The sequence below is a fragment of the Canis lupus genome, chromosome 8, assembly GCF_003254725.2.
Source record: "Canis lupus dingo isolate Sandy chromosome 8, ASM325472v2, whole genome shotgun sequence".
Taxonomy (NCBI): Eukaryota; Metazoa; Chordata; class Mammalia; order Carnivora; family Canidae; genus Canis; species Canis lupus.
This window is the reverse complement of record NC_064250.1, coordinates 68,809,561-68,834,822: the sequence shown is the minus strand read 5'-3', so window position 1 is coordinate 68,834,822 and position 25,262 is coordinate 68,809,561. Positions and strand designations below refer to the sequence as shown.

The 25,262-nt window shown below is 49.3% G+C and overlaps 2 protein-coding genes across 10 annotated transcripts in view; one reads left to right on the top strand and one right to left on the bottom strand.

Moving 5' to 3' along the window:
- WDR25 (WD repeat domain 25) overlaps positions 1-16,973 on the bottom strand; it is a 142,677-nt gene extending 125,704 nt beyond the window's left edge. The window contains 5 exon segments of the mRNA XM_049113475.1: positions 12,415-12,842; positions 12,845-13,256; positions 15,810-15,981; positions 16,512-16,712; positions 16,861-16,973. Coding sequence (XP_048969432.1) covers positions 12,415-12,842; positions 12,845-13,256; positions 15,810-15,981; positions 16,512-16,712; positions 16,861-16,958 — 1,311 coding nt within the window. The 5' untranslated portion in view covers positions 16,959-16,973.
- WARS1 (tryptophanyl-tRNA synthetase 1) overlaps positions 16,964-25,262 on the top strand; it is a 34,178-nt gene continuing 25,879 nt past the window's right edge. For 2 of the 9 annotated variants that reach the window (XM_049113488.1, XM_049113493.1), the window contains exons 1-4: positions 16,964-17,102; positions 17,838-18,025; positions 21,794-21,926; positions 22,624-22,788. In XM_049113488.1, coding sequence (XP_048969445.1) covers positions 22,675-22,788 — 114 coding nt within the window. In that variant the 5' untranslated portion in view covers positions 16,964-17,102; positions 17,838-18,025; positions 21,794-21,926; positions 22,624-22,674. Of the gene's footprint in view, positions 17,103-17,291; positions 17,439-17,837; positions 18,026-21,793; positions 21,927-22,623; positions 22,789-25,262 lie in introns of those variants that run through there. The other 7 variants (XM_049113487.1, XM_049113492.1, XM_049113491.1 and 4 more) reach the window with 5 other exon arrangements.

Sequence of the window (25,262 nt, the reverse complement as noted above, 5' to 3'; positions counted from 1 at the left end):
AAGCCTTCCACCCTAACCCCCCTCAGGAATCCACTCCCCAAGGTAACCAGTCCTGAGTGCTGGAAAGTTCTTCTCACAGGGTACCAACCTCTTCCCCTGCAGTTTCCACCATTAGTCCTGCTTTTGCCTAGGAGTACAACCCATTTCTCTTCCCACCACCACCCCACCAGCGCCTGAAGACAGCCACCGTGCTTCCCCGCATGTCCCTGTCACCGGGCTAACGGCATCATGGCAAGACTCCAAGGAGCCAGGATATTTCAGAACACACTTGAATGAGAGCAAAGAACATGGAAAGAGACCAGGACGAAAACAAACAACTTTTCTAACCAAAGGTTACAATGAAAATGTGTTTTAATTTGTGTTTCTGTACCTTTCAAAATAACACTTCAACTAGTTCAGAAAGAGACCACTTGTGTTTATAAAAGCTCTTCAGTTTTCCCTGCAGTTGTCGGGCTGTGTAAACACACTGTGAGCAGGGAGAGAAATTGCTCCTTGTGATACTGTTAATGCTGGCTTGTATGCGAATTAGAATTCTAAACTCAGCAGGTTAAAAATGTTCTGAAAGCAATTTTGGTGTTAGTCTAAATAATTATAGATCACATTCACTTAGAGAAGGGCCTTTGCCCCCTTGGGGCTCCAAGGGAAAATTCTAGGCATGATAGTTAAGCAAAATAGTTGGTTATTACACAGGCTTTGCAGTGGCAGTGCAAATTGGTATAATCCTTTTGGAAAGCAATCTGACGGGAGACGTATCTGGACCCATGAAAATGTACAAGCCTTTGACCCAGCAGTCCCACTTCTGGGAATCAATCCGAAAGAAATAATCCAACAGAAAAGGATTTCATGCATGAAGATAACCACTTCAGCATTATCTATAATAGCAAAAATTAGAAACCACCTAAGTGTCCAAGGACGGCTAAGTAAATTACAGTTAATCAACTCGATAGAGCATCATGGAACCAGCACAAATTGACGGCCCTCCAAAGACGCAGAGGCGGCTGGTGGCGCTGCGGCAGGAGAGGCTGGGAGAGAATGTTAAGTGGGAGAAGCAGGCTGCAAAACTGTATGCGCACTCTGTGAAAAACACAAGCCCATATGGACCAGAAATTGATGGGAGGGTGTTGAAAGGATAATCGTAATTGAGGTGTATGCTGGAATTGGGAGCTTTTTGTCCCATTATTTTGTAATGTTAAATCACCTTCACAACTGGCAGAAGGGAGGGCAGAGAGAAGGGGCAAGGGGGCCCAGGGGGACTGGGACCCTCTGGGATCATGTTTTGGTCACACCGTTTGGAAATCTAACCAAGCAGGAGGAGGGGGTGACGCAGCCAGGGCTGAATCTATGCACCTCTGCCAGGGCCGCAGGATGACACCATTATTACCCATACATACAACCCGCTAAAATGAAATTACAGACATAAATCAAACCGTGCTACCCAGACCTTTTGGTGGGACCCTTTTACACTCTCTAAAGTTAGTGAGGACACCAAAACGCTGCTGGTTATGTGGGTTATTATCAATCCATATTTAGCATATTTGAAATTAAAATTGAGAACACATAAAAATATTAATTTATGCAAAAGTATCAGTAATAAGCTCATTATATGTCAACATAAATAACATCTCTTAGGAAAAATATATTTTCCAAGACAAAAAAATCGGTGAGAAGGCACTGTTTACATTTTTGCCAGCTCCTTAACGGCTGGCTTAATAGAGACAGCTGGGCTCGCAGAGCTGCTTCTGTACTTAATCTATTGTAACAGCACACATCCCGTTGCCTCTGGAAAACTCCATGTAGCTCACGAGAGAATGAGAGTGAAAAAGGCAAATAACTTCTAGGTACTATTATGAAAACAATTTTCACCCACCAGACCCCAGGAAAGGATCTCGAGGACCCCAGGGGCTCACAGACCACACTGAAAACCACAGCAATGAGTCACAGCATTCAAACCCTGCTGCTGCAGTCGGGGAGGAGGGGGGCAGGGTTTAAAATTACATGGATAGTTGGAACTCAACTATGTCGCCTTTTATTTTCAAAGACTGGATGGAAATACAACAAAAGTCTACAGTCATTGCCTCTGGGTGCAGAGATAATGGGCAATTTTTTTCTTTATACCTTCCTGCTTTTTCCATAGCGTACATGTATTTCTTTTATGGTCAAAAACAACATTTCATTTTTGAGAAAAGGTTGGGGCAGCCGTGGTGCACCCGTGCCCTGCGGAATAAGCTGGATGGGAAGAAGGTCATTTTAAATCATTAGTAGCCAGCATCAGTGTGGGGGAGCGTCACGAAGCAGGGCTGCTCCTTAATATACCAATCGATCCCTGGCACCAAGCACACATTCATCACGGCGGGCACAGCCTGCCCCGGACCCACAGAAAGCCTGGAAGAGATGATGAGAATTGAAACTGGCTCAAGCTAATCACTGCTAGATGAAGGTCAAATATAGGTGACTATTTATCAGATCTTGAGATGGGGGAGGACATGCCATGCTCTAAGGCCACAGGACAATTACAAAGGGAAAGGTCCATAGACTTGACCACAAAAAAAATGTCAAGTTTCCTCTGTTAAAAAAATAGTAATAATGAAATGCCAAAACTCAAAGTCAAACAACATACGGTAGGGGAGGGGGGAGATATGACGACAGGTCAATATTGTTAGTATGTAAATTGCTGGATAAGAGAAATGCTAAAATGGCAGAAGACTGATGGACAAGACCCACGAACACTTATTGAGCGTTAACAAGGTGCCAGCCTGGTTCTAAAGAAGCTGCGCACAAATGAATTCATTTGGTTCTCAAATAAGATGCCGCTCAATTAGCAAATGTTTTAGAAAGTTAATAATTCTACCCCTGTCAAGGGGAAGAAGACACAGTCATGTTTACAAATAACTGATGGTGTACTGTCATAAACGGAAGGCCACTGTAGGCGCTAAAAAGAACAAAGTAGATCTGTGCAGATGAGAGTGGAAAAAGCAGCTGGAGGACGTGATAGAATGACGTCTGCACACTCCAAAGGAAACCCCAGCCCTCTCCCCTGCTCAGATCCCCCAACTCAGGCATCCAGGGTGAAGAGTCCTGTCTCGGAAACTGACCAGGCTACCCAAAACACCTAGGGAGGTTCACGTGGGGGGGTCCTGCCCCTAGATGCTGGCTGGCTGCCTCACCACCCTGTGGCAACCTCCCTTCTGACAGGCTCCATCCGCGCACACACTCACACACTCACTCGCACACCCTCACACACACTGGCCAGATTGGCTTTCCCCGGGCCTCCTCCCTGAATGGGAATGAGCACTACAGCGTCTCCTCACGTGAAACGCAGACACCAAAACAAAAAGATAAAAGGAGGTGACAAGGGGCAGGAACATTTTCCAAAACACAGGAAAACTTTCAAAGAACTCCAAGAGCTAAGAAAAGACCCTGTAAATATGCAATAAAAAATGACATATTCTTTAAAAAAGGAACATTCAGAAAACAAGCAGCAGCTCTTGGAATGTAAAAATATGATAGATCAGAATAGAACACTTTTCTGAATATAAGTTATACTTCAGTAAAAAAAAAAAAGAAAGAAAGAAAGAAAACCTTTAAGTATATGGTAGCAGAAATACAAAAAAAAAAAAAAAAAAAAAAAAAGACTGAAAGGTAAGGTGGAGGAAATTTCCCAGAAAAACAAAATAGAAAGGCAAAGAGAGAACTAGAAAGAAAATCAGAAGCTCTGTCCAGGAACACCCAGACCAGCCAACTAATCTGAGTCCCCAAGTAAAGCCCTTGCCAGGGAACCTCCCCAAGGGTACCACCCATCTCCCTGTGGCCCCTCTTCCATGAGAAGGGATGTGGTGCCTGAGGCCTCATCCCTAGTGAGGGAAGACTGGCCCCTAGCGAGGGAAGACTGGCCTGGAAGCAGCTCCAGGACCCCCAGCTAGGGCCACTTTGTTGCTAAGTTTCTACTGCCATCTGGTTCTCCTGCGTTTCAGCCTGGGTTCACGGTGCTTTGTGAGGGGGTTGAGGTGCGAGAGTTCCCGGGGTCCTGGGCTAATACCACATTGGCCTCCCTCAAATGCACTTCTGACCGTCCCCTGAAGCCCTCTCCTCCGCACCATGCCCCACTGCCCCACCTCACACACGGGGGCCTGGGCTTATAGGAGATGCCTGAGTAGAGACAGCAGAAGCTGCAAGAAAACGTGACAAAGTTGGACTGACTTACGCACGCCTTCTTTTAAGGAGTAAAAGCAGTCTTGGGGGAAGATAACCATCACAAAATTTTTAAATGCTGCTTACAAAAACAAAGTACCTAGAGTATAATTAAAACCAGTTGATACTCATGGGAAAAAATACTGAAAGGAAAAGCTGCTTACAAAACATTCACAGTTGTTATGCTTGAGTGGAGATCTACGGTTTTATTTTTAATTTCTACCCTTTTTTGGTATTTTTTCACAAATATCTTACTACTTTTATGATAAAACTAAGTTAAATCTAAAGCAACTAATTTTTTTTTTTTTAAGGAGTAAGACAAAGCCATCGCTGGGCAGTAAATGAATGTCTTTAAGAGTCTTCCGTGTCCAAGTTTTAAAAGCAGCAAGAAATAATTTACTAGACTGTCTCAACTCCTAACCGTGCCAATTTTGCAATCTGCATTTTTCAATTACATTAAAAGCATTTTCCCAAATTGCTCTATTCTTCCCTTAATGACACGGGATGAGCCTGGATGAGGCTGGTTCCCTGAGGACAGAGTCTGCACCTTCACACAGCACTGTTTTCTCCGTCAGCATCTGGCAAGCACACGGCCCTGCCCTGGGGATACTGAACTGCTAAAGTTCAACGGAATGAAGTTTTCAAAATGCAGAAAACACAGCTTGGGTTCCGCCACACTTTTCTTATTCCTCCTTCAACCCAAGGTTTTTTCTGCAAGGCAAAAGCTTGCAAGGCCCTTCTGGCAACCAAACGGAAAGTGGGAAATGTCTCATTTGTTGGCCTCAGAAACGTTGCAGCTTTCATACGGAGGAGAGGAGTGTCAAAAAAAAAGCTTCACTTCCCACGAAAAGAAGGTTCCAGCTCAGGATCTCACAGCAATCCCCAGAGGCTCACCTACCCTGCTGTTGGTAGGCCTGAAGCCCTCACTCCCACCCCTGGGACAACTAAGATGACCCTGAACTTTCTCTGAAACAAAAATACATACAAGGTGGGAAGGGAGACAAGCAAACACAGGGTCCAGAGAAGGACACATCCTGACACTTCCTACACAAGATCCCAGCTTCACATCACCACCTGACTTCACTGTGTGCCCTCAGGCAAGTGTCTTTCCCTCTCTGGGCTTCTGTAAAACCAAGATGGGCCCAAATGATCACTGTACACAGGCACAAACACCACCTAGTCTCTCCTGGCCTTCACCTAATTACCCTCGGTGCACTGTTAATCATTCACTCCCCAAATACCAAACGCCCACCACCACAACCCTACCCTCCTCCTCAGCTGTGCAGCTCTCATTTCCAATAGATTTGCCTCGTGCTTGGAATAAATTGCCAATCATCTGCATAATGCTCCACGACTCCTCACTCTACACATCAAATCATTTCTCAATCTCATTTTGTAAAATCCATCAAGAATAATTCTTTCAAAACTGAAATAAACCTTCACTCTGGCACTTGAATCCATAAATTCCTTGTCTTTGAATCTGAGATATATTACTTTCTACAAAGCACGTCTAAGATACCCTAATATAATCAGATACGCTAACAATGATAAATCAACGGGATCCTGTAATACATAAAAATGCAAATCTAAACCACTATGGAAATCATCTCTTATGTCCCTTAACAGAACCACAAGACTTTGAGGCTGGGACAGCGCCCGGGCACCACTTGGGTTGAGGGGATATGCTTTTCCATCCTTTATCCTCCAAGGCAGAAGAGCAGAGTGAGTCTTTTAGCTCTGTTTGCTCTGTGGTCTGACAGCTTCACATCTTGCTTCTACAGTTTCGTAGCTGTGTGACAAATCCCTTAACCTCTCTGTGCCTCAGCTTCCTTATCTGTAAAGTGGGAGTAAGACCAGCCCCTGCCCGACAGGCCTGTCACGAAGTGGAGCTGGAATGTTTGGAACCATTCCTAGTAGGTGGTAAGCCCTCAGGGATGGTGAGCTCTCTCCAGCCTCTCAATGATACTCTGTACCAGTACTCTGTGCCAGAGGCCACAGAGCAGGCAAGCAGCACAATGAGATCCCCAATCTGGGTCTTCAGCATCCAGAAAAAAATCCTTTCCTTCACACACAACATGGGAAAGGGGATGAGACCCATCTGAACCTGGTGCCACCCTAGGTAAGCACCTCTTCCCTGCCCCAGACTAACTTTCCTGGGCCTCTTCAGATATGAAATAGCTCCTCCCCACACTGCCAGGGGCCCAGACATAAAACACTCAGAGCTGGCAAACTGCTGTCCAATTTATATTCTTCTAACACATTTTAAACATGATCAGTTTAGAGACACAGACTGAACCCCACAGTACATGCCTTCCTAATAAACGTGCAGTACATCAAAAGGGGGCCTGAGGTAAACTGTTTGGTACAAACCCAAAAACTTTTTGAATTTTAAAAGTATCTATCTCAGGAGTACTGACATTGAACCCTTGGAAAAACACGTATCTGTAGACAGACTATTAAAAGATTCACAAAAACAAGAGTTACATTAAGTTGGAGCGTCCTGGGTGACTCATCTTTTTTCCAATTGTTTAATCAATAAAAGAACAGAGGAATCAGGAGCCCCTCCTGATGTTTCTGCAGCCCCTCCCATATGCTAGACACTGCGACGCATCTTCCCATTTCTTCTACATAGCAACAACCCTCCAAGGCAGCCATTATACCCATTTTACCAATGAGAAAACTGGGGAATCAGAGAGGCAAGGTGATTTTCCCAAAGTCACATACCTACCAAGCAACAGATACAGAACAGAAACCCAAGGGTCTCATGCAACGATAGCACTGAAGCTTTGCCCATTTATTCAGGTTCCACTCACCAGACACAAAGCCTATAGCTCAAGCCCAAGTGTGTATCAAAGCCCATCTTACCTACACTAAGGCAGCAGAAAAGATGTTTATTTATAGCCATTTCACTGAAGTACTCGCCATTTCAAAAACAAAAGTAAATAACAATAGGAAACAACACGTAAATGACAAAGCAAAGTCTTGAATTTGAAACAGACATGAAAATACATTTGGGGGACACCTGGGTGGCTCAGTGGTTGAGCGTTTGCCTTTGGCTCAGGGCGTGATCCCGGGGTCCCAGGATGGAGTCCCGCATTGGGCTCCCCATGGGGAGGCTGTTTCTCCCTCTACCTATGTCTCTGCCTCTCTCTGTGACTCTCACAAATAAATAAATAAAATCTTCAAAAAACAATACGTTTGGAGAAAGTTTTTAATAAGATAGAAAAGCGCCCCTTATAAACAGCACAAAAGATGGGAGGGGAGAGGGGAGCAAAATCAAAACTGCACGTACTCTGTGGTGAGCCTAACTCTGTGAGCACACAGGAATGCGGGGGTCCAGACCAGGAAAGGCCCCCGGCGGCGTCAGTGACTCACCGACTCAGGATTAGGATTAGCAACGATTTCTTCGTGCTCTCTGCATTTTCAAAGTTTTTCACAATAAGTTTTTATTACGTTCCTGATAAAAAAATGAAAAGTTTTTTTTTTCTTTTAAGTGTCGTAGGGAAGTCTGTTATTGAAAGAATTCCTAAAGCAAACCATTTTGTAAAACAAATGAACAACACTTAATTCATACATTTGATACCCTTCTGTTTCAGAACTCTGGGTTCTGACGCACGGACGGGCGTCCCCTAGAAGCAGGAAACATGTCATATGCCTGTGAGAATATGTCTGGTGCCTAGCAGAGGGCTCTGCACACAGGGCCAAAGGTGAGGGCTGCCCGCATTTGGTTGAGGCAGGCCACATCTGTACTTTGTCCAAGAGCTTCAAAGTCTGACTTCTACCTTTAATTTACGTGCAGTGGGTATTCAAACGTGTTGAGCTAAATGAGGACACAGAGAAATGAAAAGAGTAGATAAAAGGGTATCCGTACCTGGGATTACAACTGTGAGAAACAGATGTGTGCTATACAGGAGCAGGAAGGGATCATCAGGAAAGAAAACAGAGCATCGGTGCAGAGTTATGAGTCATTGTTTTATTTTACTTAATTTCTCCAGCTGTAAATTTTTCAAAACTAATATAAGCATATTTTACAGCTCATAGAACATTTAGAACATATTAAAATAAGTATCTTTCCGCTGTAATATGCCCAATTGAAATTTATGAATTCCAAAGCTACGTTTTAAAGAGATGAAGGAACTGGCACTCCACGCTCTTTAGATTAATCAGATGGATTGTGTTGTTTTTCTCTTGATCAGAAAAGAAATCATATTTCAGTAAATGTTACCTTGAATCAAGGATTCTTTCACATTCTAGAAGCTTGAGTGAGCCTATATTAAGTCTTACTGTGCCCCCTACTGGCAAATAAGATCTATGCACTTAAGAGATGATCCTTTCCCAAAGGCTGTAAATAAAATCCAAAAAAAAAAAAACCGTTTTAATCTTTACTGATCATTTAGCATACAAAACTTTGTGCCAGGTGCTTCGAAAAACATAAAAATGGACCTGGCACAGTTTCCATGCTCAAGACACTTAAAATCTAGAAGATGTAGCAGATACAGTTCACAGTCACACAGGCAGAATGAGATGTCACTATATAGTAAGGAAGGGAGAAGACCCCCGCGGAGAGCAAAACCATAAGCACACAGCAAGTGCCTACCCTGTGCCAGGCACCAGAGAGGTCACATATAACACTGCTTATTCTTCAGAAAAACCCACCAAGGCAACGCACAGTTGTCTCCACTTTACATACAATGGCTGAGGTTCAGGGAAATAACTTGCCTGAGATCACACAGCCAGTAAGTGGCAGAGGAAGGATATGAACTAAGTAAGGGCTGTGACCCCAGCACCCAGGCTCTTCTCTCCTTCCGGATGCAGTGGGCTCAAGAAGGCACTCTGGAAGACTTTAACCAAAAGACAAGGAGAAAGGCACCCTAGAAGGGAGCACAGAGTCAGGGGTGGGGGAGGGGCCCTGTCACACCCACCTCTTCTAAATCTTTCCCCACTGCACCCACCGCCTGCTCTCCATCCAGGCGGGGGCTGCAGGGAGCCTAGACTCCTGCCCGTGCCCGCAGCCCCATACTCTCCAGGTTCATCATCCACATGTCTCCCATTCCCCCGCCCACCTCATAGGCCCCCAAGATCTACCGTGCCACCCACTCTCAGACCTCGGGGTGGGGGGAGAACACCATCCTGCCTGGGGCTGCCAGCTGCACACCTGGCTACACATGAACCTGAGGCCCCAGGAAAACTGAGGAGTCAGCCAGGACTTCCCTCCAGGGTTCCCAGCCCTGCCCCCACCCAGTTCCCAATTGGTTTTCCTATCCTGGCTCCTCCAGCCCCCGCCAGCCCCCGCCATTCTTTACGCTGAAAAGTTGCTCAAAATCAATTTGCCAAATAACTCTGTCACTGAAAACCGTCAAATATCTTAAAGCAGTGAGGATCCTGGCCCAACCATTTGCATGTATGGCTTATAAAAGCCCTGGTTTTTCAAGACCCCACAGGAACAAGGAGGTCAGGAGACACTGGCCCCAGCAGCACGATGGCAGCTGCACCCTGTCCCTGGACCACATCCAATGCCACCCCTGCAGCCTCGCCATGAGGGACGGGCAGTGCAGTGGGCAGGGCTCCCTGCAGGTGCCAGGCCAAGCAAGGAGCCAGCGCCCACATCTCCTGCAGCACACATACCACCTCCCCGGGAAGGGGGGCACAGCACCAGCCCCACTGAGGGCAGTTCTGCCACAAACAGCCCAGGACCCAGGTCTCACTGAATCACCCCAGGCAAGGCTTTCCTACGCAGTCACTCTGCCTGAGTAGCTTTCCAAGCTGAGCCAACTGTGCCCCCTTCTGGACACAAGGCGTCACAGCTAGTTGGCTGATCCAGGGTCCTCTCCATGGGGACCTCCAGGCACCCCCGGTGCAGAGCACCTAGCACACTCATCTACTCTACAAACACGCACTACACGACAGAACAAACCCAACACCCGAAATCAATGGCTTTCCTCAGACGCATTCTGTTTAAGAACTATACTAGAGTAGTATACATCTGCTCAGGAAACCTAAACTTCTTGGGGCAAAGGTGATCCAAGCAGGCCCCACAGGGTACCTCACTGATGCCAGGTGCAAACCAGTCCCCACAGGGCTCCACACCTGCCCCTCACCATAGGAGCTACAGCCCCGCGGGTGGGCAAGCAGACAGCAGGCATCCACTAAGGTGTACCTGCCGCCCTAGGTCCCTCCACCTATCTCCCCGACAGCAACTGGCCGGTCCTTCGAGACCTCCTCACAAGACTACCTTCTCCAGCCTACCAGATGGCTCACTCCCTCCAGGGTCCGAGAAAGGGACTTCCCATGCCCCTCAGGTGATCCACCTGTAACCACACTACTCTCCACAAACCTTGAACATGTGCCTAGGATTATCCTGGGTGCTTCAGACACACACACCTGGGCATTTGTCTCACCTCAGAAGGACCAACCATAGGTCTCATAAGCTTGTTTCATCAAGGAGGAAACAGAATCTGAGAGGTTGTGTCTTGCCCAGGGTCACAAAACTGTTGGGAATGGAGTGAGACCCTGAGGCCCAGATCACTCTAACTCCAGCCTACATCCAGGGCCAGCCAGACGCGGCCTAGCACCACACAGGCCCCACAAAGGCCCACGCCAAAAGCCCTCCAGATGCTCTCCTTACCAAAGGACAAGTCCCCTCGGCCCTCTGTGGGCACAGAGTCTCAGGAAGGAGCGCTGAGAAGCCCCAGCACTGTGGGATTGAACCAAGCATGTTACAATGCACACCAGGGACACCAGAAGTCTCCGGAGCAGACCAGAGCCCCCACCCTCACAGGAATAGCACCGAAGCGCCGCACTAACGGCAGAACAGGGCACTGTCCCTGCACAGCTCTATTAGCCTTGCCAGAAGAGAACACAGACAGGTTGATTCAGGACTCCCAAATGGGCCACTTAAAAATGACACCCATTGGTTCAGCTCATTTCAAAGCCTTCACTGCACTTAGGCTTCCTTTCTTCATTTCAGAAAAAATGCCTCCTAAGAAAAAAGCTCAAAACATAACTTGCAAATACAACGTCCTGTGCAGGATGGTTCCAGAACTGTGAGGAAAAGAGAGGGAGGAAGCCGACATTTACGGAGTACCTGTGGGGCACCTAGCTCTGTGCCCGAGATCTGTAGGCGTTTTTCTTATGTGACCACATGACGCAAGTATGACGATGCCCTTTACAGATGAGACGCCAGACTTGGAGTGGGGCCAGCTAACCAGCTGCTCCACAGCAAAGCTGGAGCCGAAGGCCCGTCCCTTCAACTCCAAAGCCATTTTCTTTCCAGGAAGCTTTGGTTCAGTGTGCATTTACTTGGCACCTACAACGTATAGATGACTTGCTAGGTGCTGAGGTGCTTGCTAGAGACAGAGTAGAGCCCAGAGGCACTGGAGACAGGTTACAGGAGGTGCAACACTGCTATGCTAAATCCCTGTATGAGTGGGGATTGCTTACAGCAGGTCAGCAGGATTTCAGTAGCTCTTAAGTAACAATGAAAAACGGAGTCTGTATGAACCGGAAGTCCTCGGCAGGGCATCCACAGCTATCCTTGGTCTGGCCCCTCGCTCCCCAACAGGTCCCTCAGGACTTCTCAGGCTTACAACCAAGAACATCCTTATGCTCTATCTCACGACCTTCACCAAGTGAACCTTCCCCTCCTCCTGGAAGCCTTCACCAAGCCCTCCCGGGGGGTTCATGGAGCACTTGTGTCCCTCTGGGAGTCTGGTCCTCACACTCCTAAGCCCAGGGTTGTGAGAGCCTCTCCACTGGCCCATGGCCCCCACCATACTGCACACCCTGCAGCCAGGGGCCAGGTCTATCTACCTCAGCTCCCCTGGCATCCGACACAGTGCCCAGCACAGAGCTGCCACAGCTCCACATTCCCCAAGCTTCACAGGGACCCAGGACTTGTCCCAGGCTTTCCTCTCCCTCTGACTGTCCTCACTCAGCAACCTCATCTTCAACGGTTCCAGTGTGTCTGCACATCCTCCATGCTCCCACAAGGAGTAAAGGCTAGCATCCTCAGGTGGCCTAAGCCAGGCAGCATCAGGGGGAGGGGACAGAGCGGACCAACAGTCCAGGGTGGGCCACTGAGGACCCACTCCTGAACGCAGCAGAGAGAATTGCAGAAGTTCCCACACAGAAACGTTCGGCCCCCCTACCTCACTGCTGTGAAAGGCAAAACACCCCGGCAATTTACTTCTAAAAGTCCCTGAAGAAGCAGTATTGCTCAAGTCTTACCTTGAAGGTTTTATCCATAGACACTGAGAGAAGCATGTGGCTCTTAGCAAAAACCGGACACCACTGTATGCTGTTGACGGGGCCCCTGTGACTTCTCAGGTGGAAGAGCACTTTCCTGGGAATGGTGGTTTCTTTATACTGACTGTCCAAATAGGGCTGAATAAACTCAGACACTCTGGGGGCCATAGAGAGAGGAGCCGGGGCACGCCCTGCAGACGGACCCTGCACCTCCACATCTCTGCCCTTCCCAGTTTCTGTGCTTAGTGCCTGTGACTGTCTTAGTCTTTTTGGCGTATAGGGCACGATACAGTCCTCACACCTTTTCTTCTGAAGAGAGTTGCCATGTTTACCTGGGGTTTCAGACTTGGTTTGGACACAGAAGGATGGTTCAGGGGAGTCATAAGTTCCCCAGGAGAGTTTCATCCGCTAAAGTGGGCAGCTGCCAGGGGCACATGGCCAGCTGGAGTCTGGCTGGTCCACAGGGAAGGTGGAGGAGGCTTGCCTGTGGGGAAGGTGACGTCAGGCTCCGTCCTGGGCCACTGTAGCCTCTGGCTGGGACAAGATCCTGGGTCACTTCTCCAGAGCCGGACCAGTGGGAGACGATGGCCAGCTGGATCTGCACCAGAACCATGCTTTGTGGACAGTACTGCCCCTTCCGTCACACCTGGGGCTTCTGATGCAAAATCCTGCCCAGGAGGCTTGACCACATCAGAGGTGTCTTTCATCTGGCTGGCAGCATTAAAATTTCCCACGGGCTCAGTCTCAGCCTCTGACTCCGAGTCATCATAAGCCACCAATGAAGCCATTGAAGACACAGTTTCTTGATATCCTTTGAGGACAAACTATCTGAGACCAAACAAAGTCAAGTGTCAGAAAATACGCACAGAAGAATATTTACCACCACACTTAATTAAAAGAAAACATACCACCCAGCAAATCCACAATTGGAAAACTCTAAAAATAAACATACTAAAAAATGAGAGCTTGGGACACCTAGGTGGCTCAGTCGTTGAGCATCTGCCTTTGGCTCAGGTCGTGATCCTGGGGTCCAGGGATAATCCCAGGGTCCAGGGATCGAGTCTTGCATCAGGCTCCCTGCACGGAGCCTGCTTCTCCCTCTGCTTGTGCCTCTTGTGTCTTGCTTGTCTTGTGTCTCTTGTCTCTTGTGTCTTGCTTGTGTGTGTCTTGTGTCTCTGCCTCTCTCTCTGTATCTCTCATGAATAAATAAATAAAATCTTAAAAAAAAAATGAGGGCTTTTCTATACACCAGGCATAATTAGAAGATTTTATTTTTTTAAGTAAAAACTACAGGCTATCTGGGGAAAATGAAAAAAAAATCAGCAAAAGCCTACAGGAAGAAAACCAAAACTTTATTGAAAGACATAAAAAGAAGACCTGACAAAATGGAGAATGGATGCCTGGACAGAAAGATTCAGGATTTTAAAGATGCCTTATGGAAGGGCAACTTGGGTCTTTGAGAGTAGGTCTGAAAATACTAAAATGGAAAGATGTCCAAAACCCATCAAGTGGGAGAAGCACGTCACCCTGATCTTCACCCTCCCCGTGGGCCCCAGTGCCTCCTTCACCCCCTGCCCAGATACTCCCACCTCACCGATAAGCCAGTGGTGAGATAGACCCACAACACAAAACCACGTGTTCAAGGCCTCAGCCCCCCCAGTTTCTGAAGGGTTTGGTCCAAATTTGCCAGCTTCACTCCAAACACACACTCACACAGCAGTGTATTTCCTTTTCTAAAAAATCCTTCCTGAAATTCTGAACCACCATACACGATAAATTGCTGCCAACTAGTTTCTGGAAAGAAGCCCTTCAGTCTGGAGTTCAATTCTGTGCTTTTAAAAGGAAGTACAATCAGGACAAGGATGCCCAGCACATCCAGGACAGCAGAGGGCGTGAAGGAGCAGCACCAACTGCTGAGCTGCCCCAGATGAGGCCCTACCTTAGGTACCACACTGCGCCCCTCCTCCTGCAGGCATGTGGGGTCAGGTCAGCGCCAGACTCCCTCTGGGTCCCCTGTTAAGCCACTCAGCCTATCACCCAGGTCTCCCTCACATTTCCTGGCATCCAACCACTTCGCCCCACCCACACCTCTCCCCCAAAGGGTTCCCATCACCTGAAGGGCTCCACTGTCCAACACATTACATCATCATTCAACAAATATAGTCTACCTCCTCCAAAATTCCACCCCCCCCTCCATCCTGCAGCCTAATCTGGGCAGGTAACACCTTCCATACACAAAGCCATCTGCACTCTGCAAACAACTTGGCATTTCTATTCTCTAAACACTTAGCCTGGTCCTGATCAGACATCTCACCTGTCTCAACTCCTGTAGACAGCACCACACACCACCACATACCATTCCTCCCTGTCGCAGGGAACCCACTAGGTTCCCACTGCCAGGATGTGAGTCCTCAGCCACATGATGGATTCCCACCCACCTCGTTGTCTGCAGTGGTTGACTCAGAAGAGAGACCGATGGTGCCTGCCTGGGTGGCTCAATCAGCTAAGCGTCCAACTCTTGATTTTGGCTCAGGTCCTGATCTCAGAGTTGTGAGATCAAGCCTTGAGTCAGGCTCTGTGTTCAGCACAGAGTCGACTTGAGTTCCTCTCCCTCTGTCCCTCCTTTCTCGAGCAAGCTCTCTCTCTCTCTCTCTCTCCCCCACTCCCTCTAACATAATAAACCTTAAAAAGAAAGAAAGAAAGAAAGAAAGAAAGAAAGAAAGAAAGAAAAGAAAGAAGAAAGAAAGAAAGAAAGAAAGAAAGAAAGAAAGAAAGAAAGAAAGACAGACATCTGGATGGCTCAGTGGTTGAGTGTCTGCCTTCGGCCCAGGGCCTGATCCTGGAGACCCGGGATGGGGTCCCACATGGGGCTCCCTGCATGGAGCCTGCTTCTCCCTCTGCCTGCATCTCTGCCTCTCTGTGTGTGTCTTTCATGAATAAATAAATAAAATATTTTTTAAAAATTGAAATGAGGTCATGAGGGTGGGTCCTAATCCAATAGGACAGGTGTCCTCTTAAGGATGAGAAGCTGGGGGGATCCCTGGTGGTGCAGTGGTTTAGCGCCTGCCTTTGGCCCAGGGCGCGATCCTGGAGACCCGGGATCGAATCCCACGTCGGGCTCCCGGTGCATGGAGCCTGCTTCTCCCTCTGCCTGTGTCTCTGCCTCTCTCTCTCTCTCTCTCTCTGTGTGTGTCTTTCATGAATAAATGAATAAAATCTTAGAAAGAAAAAACAAGAAAATTTTAAAAAGAAAGAAAGACGTCCACGGTACATCAGAGAGTGGTGGGATTGGGGCCCATGAGCCCACTTCCTAGCTAGGCAAGGCAGCAAGGGCAGAATGAATGCAGGAGGGCGGATGCCGAGGCTCTGGATACTACCTGCTTCGTGAACGTTTGGCTCGTGTACCCAGGACCGATGGCGCAGAGGCCACTGGTGAGGCCCCACGGCAGACACACAGCGAAGGGCGGCCCGCGCTCACCATGCTCGGGTGGCAGTGGCAGAGGCCGACCACAATCCAGCGAGATGCAGGGTCCCAGGCAGTAAGAGATCCTAAGGAGAAAGGCAGAACAGAAGAGCGTAGAGGCGGCGCCTGCGGGCTTGGGGGTTGCAGCTCCATCTCGGGTGGGTGGCCGAGGTGGGCCCGACACCAGAGGCAAGGAAGAGCATCAAAGGGGGCCGGAGGGAGGATGCAGGGAGGCCCAGGGGGTGACTCTGGGGGGGAGGGGGGGGACAGGCAAAAACGGAGGCCAGGGAGACGCACTGGCAACAACGGAAAACTTTCGGGCGAAGTGGTTGCTGCCTTTTGTGTCTGCGAAGGCACATGGGCGGGAAAAGGGGAAAAAATTTCGAGGTGGGGGCGGGGATCCGCGGGAGGAAGCCGGGGACCCAGCAGCGCCGGGTCGGCTCCTCGAGGGCAGCGCCTGTCGTGCTCGGTTCACTCGCTGACACCCCCCCACCCCCACCCGGGGTCCGGGAATATTCGTGGGCTGCAGCTGCGGGGGGTGGGGGTGGGGGTGGGGCACGGAGACAGTAAAAGAGGGAGGACACCCTCCTTCGGCGAACACGTCCTCATTACCTACTCGGGGCCAAGCCTTAGACTGGGTCTGGTGTGCGCACAGATTAAACACAAAACACGGATCCGGCGCCGGAGGCCACAGACTGAGGAGGAAGGCAACCAGGCAGACGACCCGCGATGGGTTTTGAAGGATGAATAGAAGTTAGCCGAGCTGTCAAGAGCCGGAGGTAGGGCGGGCCCCGAGCTCGGCGCGTCCGGAAGGCAGCTGCCGCCAAGGGACCGGCGAGGGAGGGTCGGAGGCCCGCGCTGAGGGCCGCGGGGCGCTCCGGCCGCCGCCCCCGCCGCCCCCGCCGCCGCCGCCGCCGCCCGCCGCCCGCTCCCAACCCCCTCCCGCCCCCGGGCCCGCCGCTCACCGCACGCACCGGAAGCGCTCGGTCCTCCCGCAGGTCGTCCGGCCTGCACTCCGCAACCCAGTTGCGTTCCGCTGGTGCCGGACCCGCCAACCAATCATCCGCGGCCTCCGCTCCGCCCCCGCGCGAACAGCCAATGGTGGGGCAGCACGGCCGGAAGTCGTTCCGGCCGGACGGCGTTTCCAGGGACGCCCAGGAGGCCGCCGGTGGCTGAGCCCGCGGCGCTGAAGGGCCCGGCTGGGCCGGTAAGTGAGGGGATGGGGTGGGGGGGGGGAGGGCGGGAGGGAGGCCGGGGTGGCGCCGGCTGACCGGGCCCTGCCGCAGCCTGCAGGCGACGGCCCGGAGTATCCTGCTCAGAGCCCGGCTCGCTGCCCGCCGGGGTCTGGCTCCGCGGTGGCGCCCCGTCCCCCGCCCCCGCCCCTCCCCCCCAGGGCGAGACCCCCCCACCCCGGGCAGGAGCGTGGGCCGGGTGCCGGGGGCTCGGCCTCTGCCGTCGCGCTCGCTGCCCTCGGGGGCAAAGCCAGGCGGCTCCCGTGTGCCCATTTCACAGACGAGGCGCCCGAGGAGGACGAGGCAGAGAGGTAACAGCCCTCGCCCCAGGGCTTGACCCGAGGCAGGGCCCAGAGCTAGGTCGGGCCGGGCCGGAGCTCGCGCTCCTCCCACCAATGCGCATTGCGCTTCCTCGGTGAGCAGCCGCGGGGATTTCTGCGGCCTCCCACGGCTGCACGTAAACAGTTAGTCCCGCTGGTGCCGAGGGTGGGTGGGGAACGGGAAGAGGGTGGGGAGGTTATGTGCGGGCCAGCCCGGGGTATGGGGTGGCTGATGCAATGGCCGGCCCACGGCTCGGCTCGGCCTGCACCCGGCCACCCCACCCACCCCACCCACCTCTGATTGGACCGTCTCAGCGAGGAGGTTGGTCAAGAGTCTCAAGTGTTTCTGAGAAACTGAGTAATTTATAAAAAATCCCTACGTGCCAACAGCTGGAGAGTGGGGTAAACAGGAAGAAAAAAAGAAGAAACAAAAAAGAAGAGCCTTTTTTAAAAAAAGAAACCGAAAGAAACAGGGGAAGACTATAAAAGACCTCTGGCTTCCCCCCTCGGGGCAGACTCTGGCTCCCAGCTGCCCGGCGAGACCAGTGGCCGCCTCTGCCGCGTCCTGCACATCCTGGGTATGTATCCGGATCTTCCCCAGGCATCCAGCTACTTGGTGTTTTTTTTTACCAGCCTCTTACCAAAGCGCTGGAATGGAAATCGTGGTTCCTGGACGGCGGACGTACGGACAGACGGGCGAGGGGCGAGGGGTTGTCTCTCAGAATCGGGGTGTTGTGTGTTGTATTTCAGCAAGATGACCCAAGTAAAGTCTAGGTGATTCAGAGCCTCCCCCACCTGGGAGGAGGGGGCAGTGGAGGGAGTGGGCAAGCAGAGCAGTTGCCTGTTGGGGCTGATGGCTGCACCTGCAGCACGTTGATGCTGGCTCTCACAGTTGTCACTGACGAGGCCTCCTGACATGCTCAGCATCCTAACATACTACCCCTCTTCCGTGGTCGTATGCAAGAGCATCTCAGGCCTGGCTTGGTGGGAATTCACATCACCTTTGGCTTTTAAGGTAACATGCGTTTTATTACCCAAAGGGGAAAAAATTGCCTTGCTTCTGGGAGTTTAACAAAGGAAAGGTGGGCATGACCTGTCCCCAGGCTCGAAGCATTCAGAGAAGTCCTGGCCCGACACAAGTCGCTTTCTTGTCCCCTGGGAACTTGGCAGTGCAGAGCCATTGTCAGCGGCGCCCTGGGGCCCGGCAGTAAAGGACGGTATCCCACGTCTTGGTGGTGTTCCGGGCACCCAGAAACTACAGAGCCAGCTGCTCTTCCCGGCTGTGTTCATGCTCCCTGTCCCCAAATTGTAGACCAGTGTAGTCTGGTCTGTGAGATGATCTCAGGACGGCCCAAGTCATCGTCATGTTCTGTTAAACGGTTCTGTAATTCTTTCTGTTCCCCATCCCGAAACTACCCAGTTTCTTCAAGCGCCTGTTCTGCTTCTCGAGAACAATGGTACCTTTCATTTTGAAATGGTACCTCGCTCATTTTGAGCACAAGATTCAGGTTCTTTGAAAAGGGGAACTGTGAGTTAATTGTTAAGAGTCTTTTAGCTTTCTCTTTAAAGGTGCACTGTGACCTGCCACGGACTATTCAGGTCTGCTCTTTCTACTTCATGCTTACTTCAAAGGAGATGATGGGTGATTCCACAGATTATAGCTCTGTTGTCTTTGTTTTAGATTTTACTCTGTTAAATAGATGATACAACTCTCTTTAAGAAAGATTCAAAGCTCTATTTGCACTTTATGCAGTAAACACTAAGACAGTCGTCCATAGACTTTTGGCATCCCAGACCCCTTTGATAAAGTAACCTGCATGTTCTGCTTAGAACCATGGGCACACATACCAGTGTGTATGCAAACTGTCAGTGTCATTTCAGACATGCTGAACTCTGGGTTAAAAACCTCTGAAGTAAATTTCATTTGAAAAGTTGACAAAGAAAAGAGCATGTGGACTAGATGTGAGGGAAAAGGAGGGTGCGCGTTGCAGGGCGGGGGGGGGGGGTTGGGTGTGTAAACCAAGAGTCTGTGCTATTCTCCTGTCTCTAAAGAGGTTGCGTCACACGCACACACACACACACACACACACACACACGATTTATCATGTGGGTGGTTCCCAGGCAGTGTTTGCCTCATGTCCTGAGAGCAGGGAGACCTTATCTTCTGTTCCTCATCAGGTCTAGTTCCCATGTGCTCCTTCTCAAACAGAATTCTGCTACGGAAAGGCATATTTTTCCCTACAGCATGGTCCCTAAGTTTGGATCGCGTTCATCTAGTGGATCCTCTACGTTATCTGCTCCATTGCAGGGGGAGATGGTCTGTCCAGGACACACCTGTTATTTACCTGGTACTTTCCGTAGGAATTTTTAAGAGTAATACTTCTGGTCCTACTTGCTGACGTCAGAACCTTACTACTGTCACCCGTTGCCTTGTATGCCAGATACCACACTTTTGGAAGAACAGGGATTAAACCCAAGGCAATCCCAAAGAGAACGACCTGGGTGGTAGGCACAGTTAGCAGTGGCTGAAGAAACCAGACTAGGGCTGTGAGACCTGGAGAAGGCGCCATGGGTCAACCTGGCCCTTTCCAAATCCAGCAGGCTCAGCAGAGTGGCAAGGTGCTAAAACTAAGGTGGTTTGTTTTGAAGTCCACATGTAAATCTACCTTAAACTGGAACAAGCACTTACAAAGATAACGTGAGAGGATATAAATCTTAGGAGGAATGTTGAACTGGGTGACTTCTGAGATTGATTAATGCAGTGAACGTTGATAAACTGCTGTGTACCAGGCATTAGCAGTACACAAAAGAGTAAAAACCCAGTGCTTGATTTCCCTGTCGAGTGGAGAAGACGTGAATAACTAAATGCTGTGCGAGGGCCCTAATCAAGTTGACAGTGCTTGGGGATCACCGGAGACGCAGGAGTCAGGAAAGGCTGCAGAGAAGAGCTGAGGTCTGAATTAGTGAGATAACCTGCAGCGTAGGCAGAGGAGAGTATCACATTCTGAGAATTCTGAGAGAACACGTGATTTAGGAGGGCTTTGGCGGTGGAACCTCAGGGGACTGCTCTAACTCCCCCATCACCTATCATCGACTAACACAGAGTTAACTATGCCATCCAACTTTGAAGTTTGGACAAATCTGAGATCTTGTGTAAAGTAGCTGGACAGGATGTTTGATTGTTTGTGGCTAGAAGTACATTTCATCCCTTAGATTGTAATTTGATACGAGCCTGAATGGTTCTCTCCTGGGGTAGTCAGAGTCTCTTCCGCATTCCTTCTTGCAGGCTTCCCTAAACTGTTAGCTTTGTTTTCTGAAGGAGGTATTTTATCCAACTTCCCTTTCTGGGAATTGAGGTGATTCTCAGTAAGGAGAGAAAAGAAACTGGTTTCTGTCCTATCCTAGTTTCAGTATTATGCTGTCATTGATTTATATAGAGTAGCCTAGTTGGGACGCCTGGCTGGCTCAGGGGTTGAGCATCTGCCTTTGGCTCAGGGTGTGATCCCGTCCCACATCAGGCTCCCTGCATGGAGCCTGCTTCTCCCTCTGCCTGTGTCTCTGCCTGTCTCTTTCTGTGTGTCTCTCGTGAATGAATAAATAAGTAAATAAAATCTTTACAAAAATTATTCCTCAGGTTTTTGTGTTTGGTTCAAAGAGTTATTAGAAAAGTTATTAGGGACGCCTGGGTGGCTCAGCGGAGGAGTGCCTGCCTTTAGCCAGGTAGTGATCCTGGAGACTGAGGATCAAGTGCTTGCAAGGAGCCTGCTTGTCCCTCTGACTGTGTCTCTGCTTCTCTCTCTCTCTGTCTCTCATGAATGAATAAATAAAATCTTTTTTTAAAAAAATTAAATAAAGACACAAAATAGCCATTTATTGAACCTGTACTATGGAGCCAGGGCTGTGCTGGTTAACTCCCTGTGCTGTCACACTCCAGCCACACAGCAGTCTTGCAGGTAGCATTACCATCAGTCCCACTTTACGGTTGAGAGGCTGAGACTCCTTACAGTTAAGTAACATATAGGACAGCATTGGAGAGTGTGAGTTGTAGCTGCTTGAGTTTGTATCCCATCCCTTCCAGTAGTGTTCACTCAGGAAGGTTCCATAACTTCTTTGCCTCGGTTTACTCATCTGTGAAATGGAGACAACAGACCTTCCTCACAGGAGTGCCATGAGACTTTGGCGAATGGATGTGTATAAGGTTACGATTTGTGACAAGTCTTAAAAAAAAGCTGGGTGCGGTTTGGCCACACCCTGGAGCCCTAATAAATAATACTCCGAATGGATTATATCTTGCTTTACAGTTTACAAAATGCTACCTTCTAGTTTTTCCTCATTTCTTCTCATAGCAGGTGTTGAGATAGCCAAAGAGGTTCCTGATTGTGCCACTCTCTAGATGAGAAAGCTGACACTCAGAAAGGGAAAGTGACTGACCCAAGAGGGCACTGACCGTGACCCATCTCGGCTCCAAGGCAGCATCAGGTGGTGTACCCTGTGTCCCACCTTTTTCAAAGTTAATAGTAAATAATGGCTAATAAAAGTTGCAGGTACACCTTTTTCAGAGATCTGCTGTGAAGTAAGATAGCATGTAAATGGACAGGCTATATATCATTTTCCTCGTTTGGAGCCCAGAACAGATAAGGCCCTACCCTCCACCCTAGATAAGACCTTGTCCTGGACCCCAGACCTTGCTTAATCTGAGAACAGAGCAGCTGGCCAGCAGAAAAAGCCATTTGTTCAATGACCTACTGCTTATGGCTGCAAGGGCGTGGGACTCATCCCCAAAACAATTAAGATAAAAAGTAAATTGCAGTTTGCCAAATGTTTTTAGTTCTGATGAACTTAGGTTTGTTAAAGCACTTTGGTATTTACAGTGTGTGCAAACACGAGTCCTTCCTGGTGCTGGGCACTGAGTGAGACCCACTTAGTGAGTCCCACAGCCCATAAATCAGAGCCGTTCCTTCAGTCCTCACCATTGGGATCTGTTCTTCCTCTTTTCTCCCTTTTCATGGCCCCAAATTAGTGCTTACACTTTTATTAATGTTATTATATCCGTGTCCTCTCCAACCTTTTTGGAAAGATGAAGGACTAGGTAGATGCAGGAAAGATAAAACAGTTACAGTGGCTTGTTAATCAATCTCTCCCTTCTCCCCTCCCCGCCCCCCCCCCCCCCCCACAGTTTTGTCTGGACTACTGACACCCTAGCCAGCTGTAAACCTAGATCCTGGAGATGGCGGACATGCCCAACGGTGAGCAGGGGTTTGCATCCCCGCTAGAACTGTTCAACAGCATAGCTGCTCAGGGGGAGCTCGTGCGGTCCCTCAAAGCTGGAAAAGCATCAAAGGTATGTGATTTTGTTGGGCTCTCTACATGTGCATTTAAACCAAGCCTGGGGGGATCCCTGGGTGGCTCAGTGGTTTGGTGCCTGCCTTTGGTCCAGGGTGTGATCCTGGAGTCCCGGGATCAAGTCCCACATTTGGCTCCCTGCATGGAGCCTGCTTCTCCCTCTGCTTGTGTCTCTGCTTCTCTCTCTCTCTGTCTCTCATGAATAAATAAATAAAATCTTTAAAATAAATGAACAAATGAATGAATGAATGAAAATAAACCAAGCCTGGGGTCATGCAACCCAGGAACAGAAAGTTTGCAAGACTCTGTTCCCTCAATAACTGAGCTATTTTGATTATAACCTTAAATTCGTTTTCTCCTTGATGATGCATGTGGTCTAAAACCACCGAAATCGGGATCCCTAGGTGGCGCAGCGGTTTGGCGCCTGCCTTTGGCCTAGGGCGCGATCCTGGAGACTTAGGATCGAATCCCATATCGGGCTCCTGGTGCATGGAGCCTGCTTCTCCCTCTGCCTGTGTCTCTGCCTCTCTCTCTCTCTCTCTCTCTGTGACTATCATAAATAAATAAAAATTAAAAAAAAATAAATAAAAATAAAACCACCGAAATCCATGCAGTCATCTACCCTGCCTCTTCCGAGAAACAGACATTTCAGTCCTTTCAGCTGATTCTCTCAGAATCACAGTTTTATATTGCTCTTTGTTGATATTCAAGTATGGGGCTTTAACTGTGGAAGATGAGGAGTTAGCACTTCTGTCAACACATCCCATGTCCCGTGCATGTCACAATACCAGCATCGATGCTCTTCTGACTGCGTAAATGCTACTGACAGCTGACCCACGGAGTAGAGTTGGAGTGTTTTTCCTTTCCTGCCCTGGAGTTGATACTTGTCTGAATCCCTCTTGGCTCTGTGTTTTTGTGTACAAATGGTAATGGCTCTCCAGGCCCCTGCCAGTTGGGTGGGTCTCCTCCAGAGGCACTCATCAGCCAGTCTGCAGCTCATCTCCAGAAGGTCTCGCCTAGGACCTCCACCTGCTCAGGACTGCTGCCTTTCACCGTCCACATTGCCCACCTTAGGCCCTTCCCTCTCCTCCCTGTTAGGTCTCTGTTTCCTGATCCTGTGTCTTTCATTCCTCCTTTGTTTACTCTCTTGACAGACAGATATTCTAATGGTATCTGAAAAAATTTCTAGCTAAAGAAATAATTTGATAAGCAAGAGTGCGTATGGAACCCTAGGGCAGAAGTGATTTTCTCACAGAATTCGGAAGCCAGTGCAGTCTTCACCTGGCTCCCCCAGTTGGCTGTGGCAAAACCAGATGCCCTTCCCTCATTTTTCCTCTATGGAAATTTGCAGGATAGTCTCTTTGTTCCAGTATTCTGAAATTTCTTGGGATGAGTACATCCTTTCTAACTAGAAACTTAGGATCCTTAATTCTCGGAAACTGTTTTTTTTTTCTGATTTCTTCTCTCCTGTTTTCTCTATTTATGGATTCCCCCTACACACACACACACACACACACACACACACACACAAAACCAGTCCTCTGCTTTTCTTGTTTTTTTTGCCTTCTGCTTTCCATTCTGTTTTCTTGTTCTTCTTTCATGTATACTTCCTCAACCTCTTGTGTTGCCTTTTTTTTTTTTTTAAGTAGGCTCTTCGCCCATCATGGGGCTAGAACTCCCAATCCTGAGATCAAGAGTTGAATGCTCTACCGACTGAGCCAACCAGGCTCCCCTTCCTCAACTTCTAATCTTCCAGTTGTTTTTCATTTATCCCATCATTTTTAACTTCCGTGAGCTCAGTTACTTTCTCAATGACGTCCCTTCCCTCATTTCACCCCATTCTTGTTACCTAGGTATGATAAGTATCCTTTTATCTCTGAGATCTTGAGGATGGTTTTCCTGGCATTCTCTGTGGGACAGAAGAGCTGGGCTGTGTGGCCATCCCTAACACTACCTGCTCCTGGTGTCTTCCCCGTGCTGTGTAGAGCACCCCTGGTCTAGACACTTGTAACTGGACCTCCTTGTTACAGGACTTCTGTCTGGAGAGGTGGGCAGGTATAGAGAACCAAGCAGCTGCTTCTTAGACAGATTTTGCACCTGTGCCTCCTATATCATAGCCCACATTCACCCTAACTTCAGAATGCCCAGCCCTAGGAGTCCGCAGCATCGTAATCCCAGTGTTTCCACAACGTCCTTATGTTTGTTCTGCACAGTCCGTGGCCAGTCATCCAGCAGCTCTACAGCTTCCAAAATCTTGTTGGTGGCATCCTCTTCTCATTGCCTTTGTCCTCATGGGGTTGTACCTTTCTGGAAGGTCTTCCTGCTGTCGCTGCAGGATGTTTCAGAAGTGTAATCCTGTGCCATCTGCATCTTTAATCCATGTGAGCAATGCCTTTCATTCTGCGATGCCTCCACCCTTAGGTTACTCAGCTTCTTCATCTCCATGACTTCCTTGTCCATCATTTGCAACCC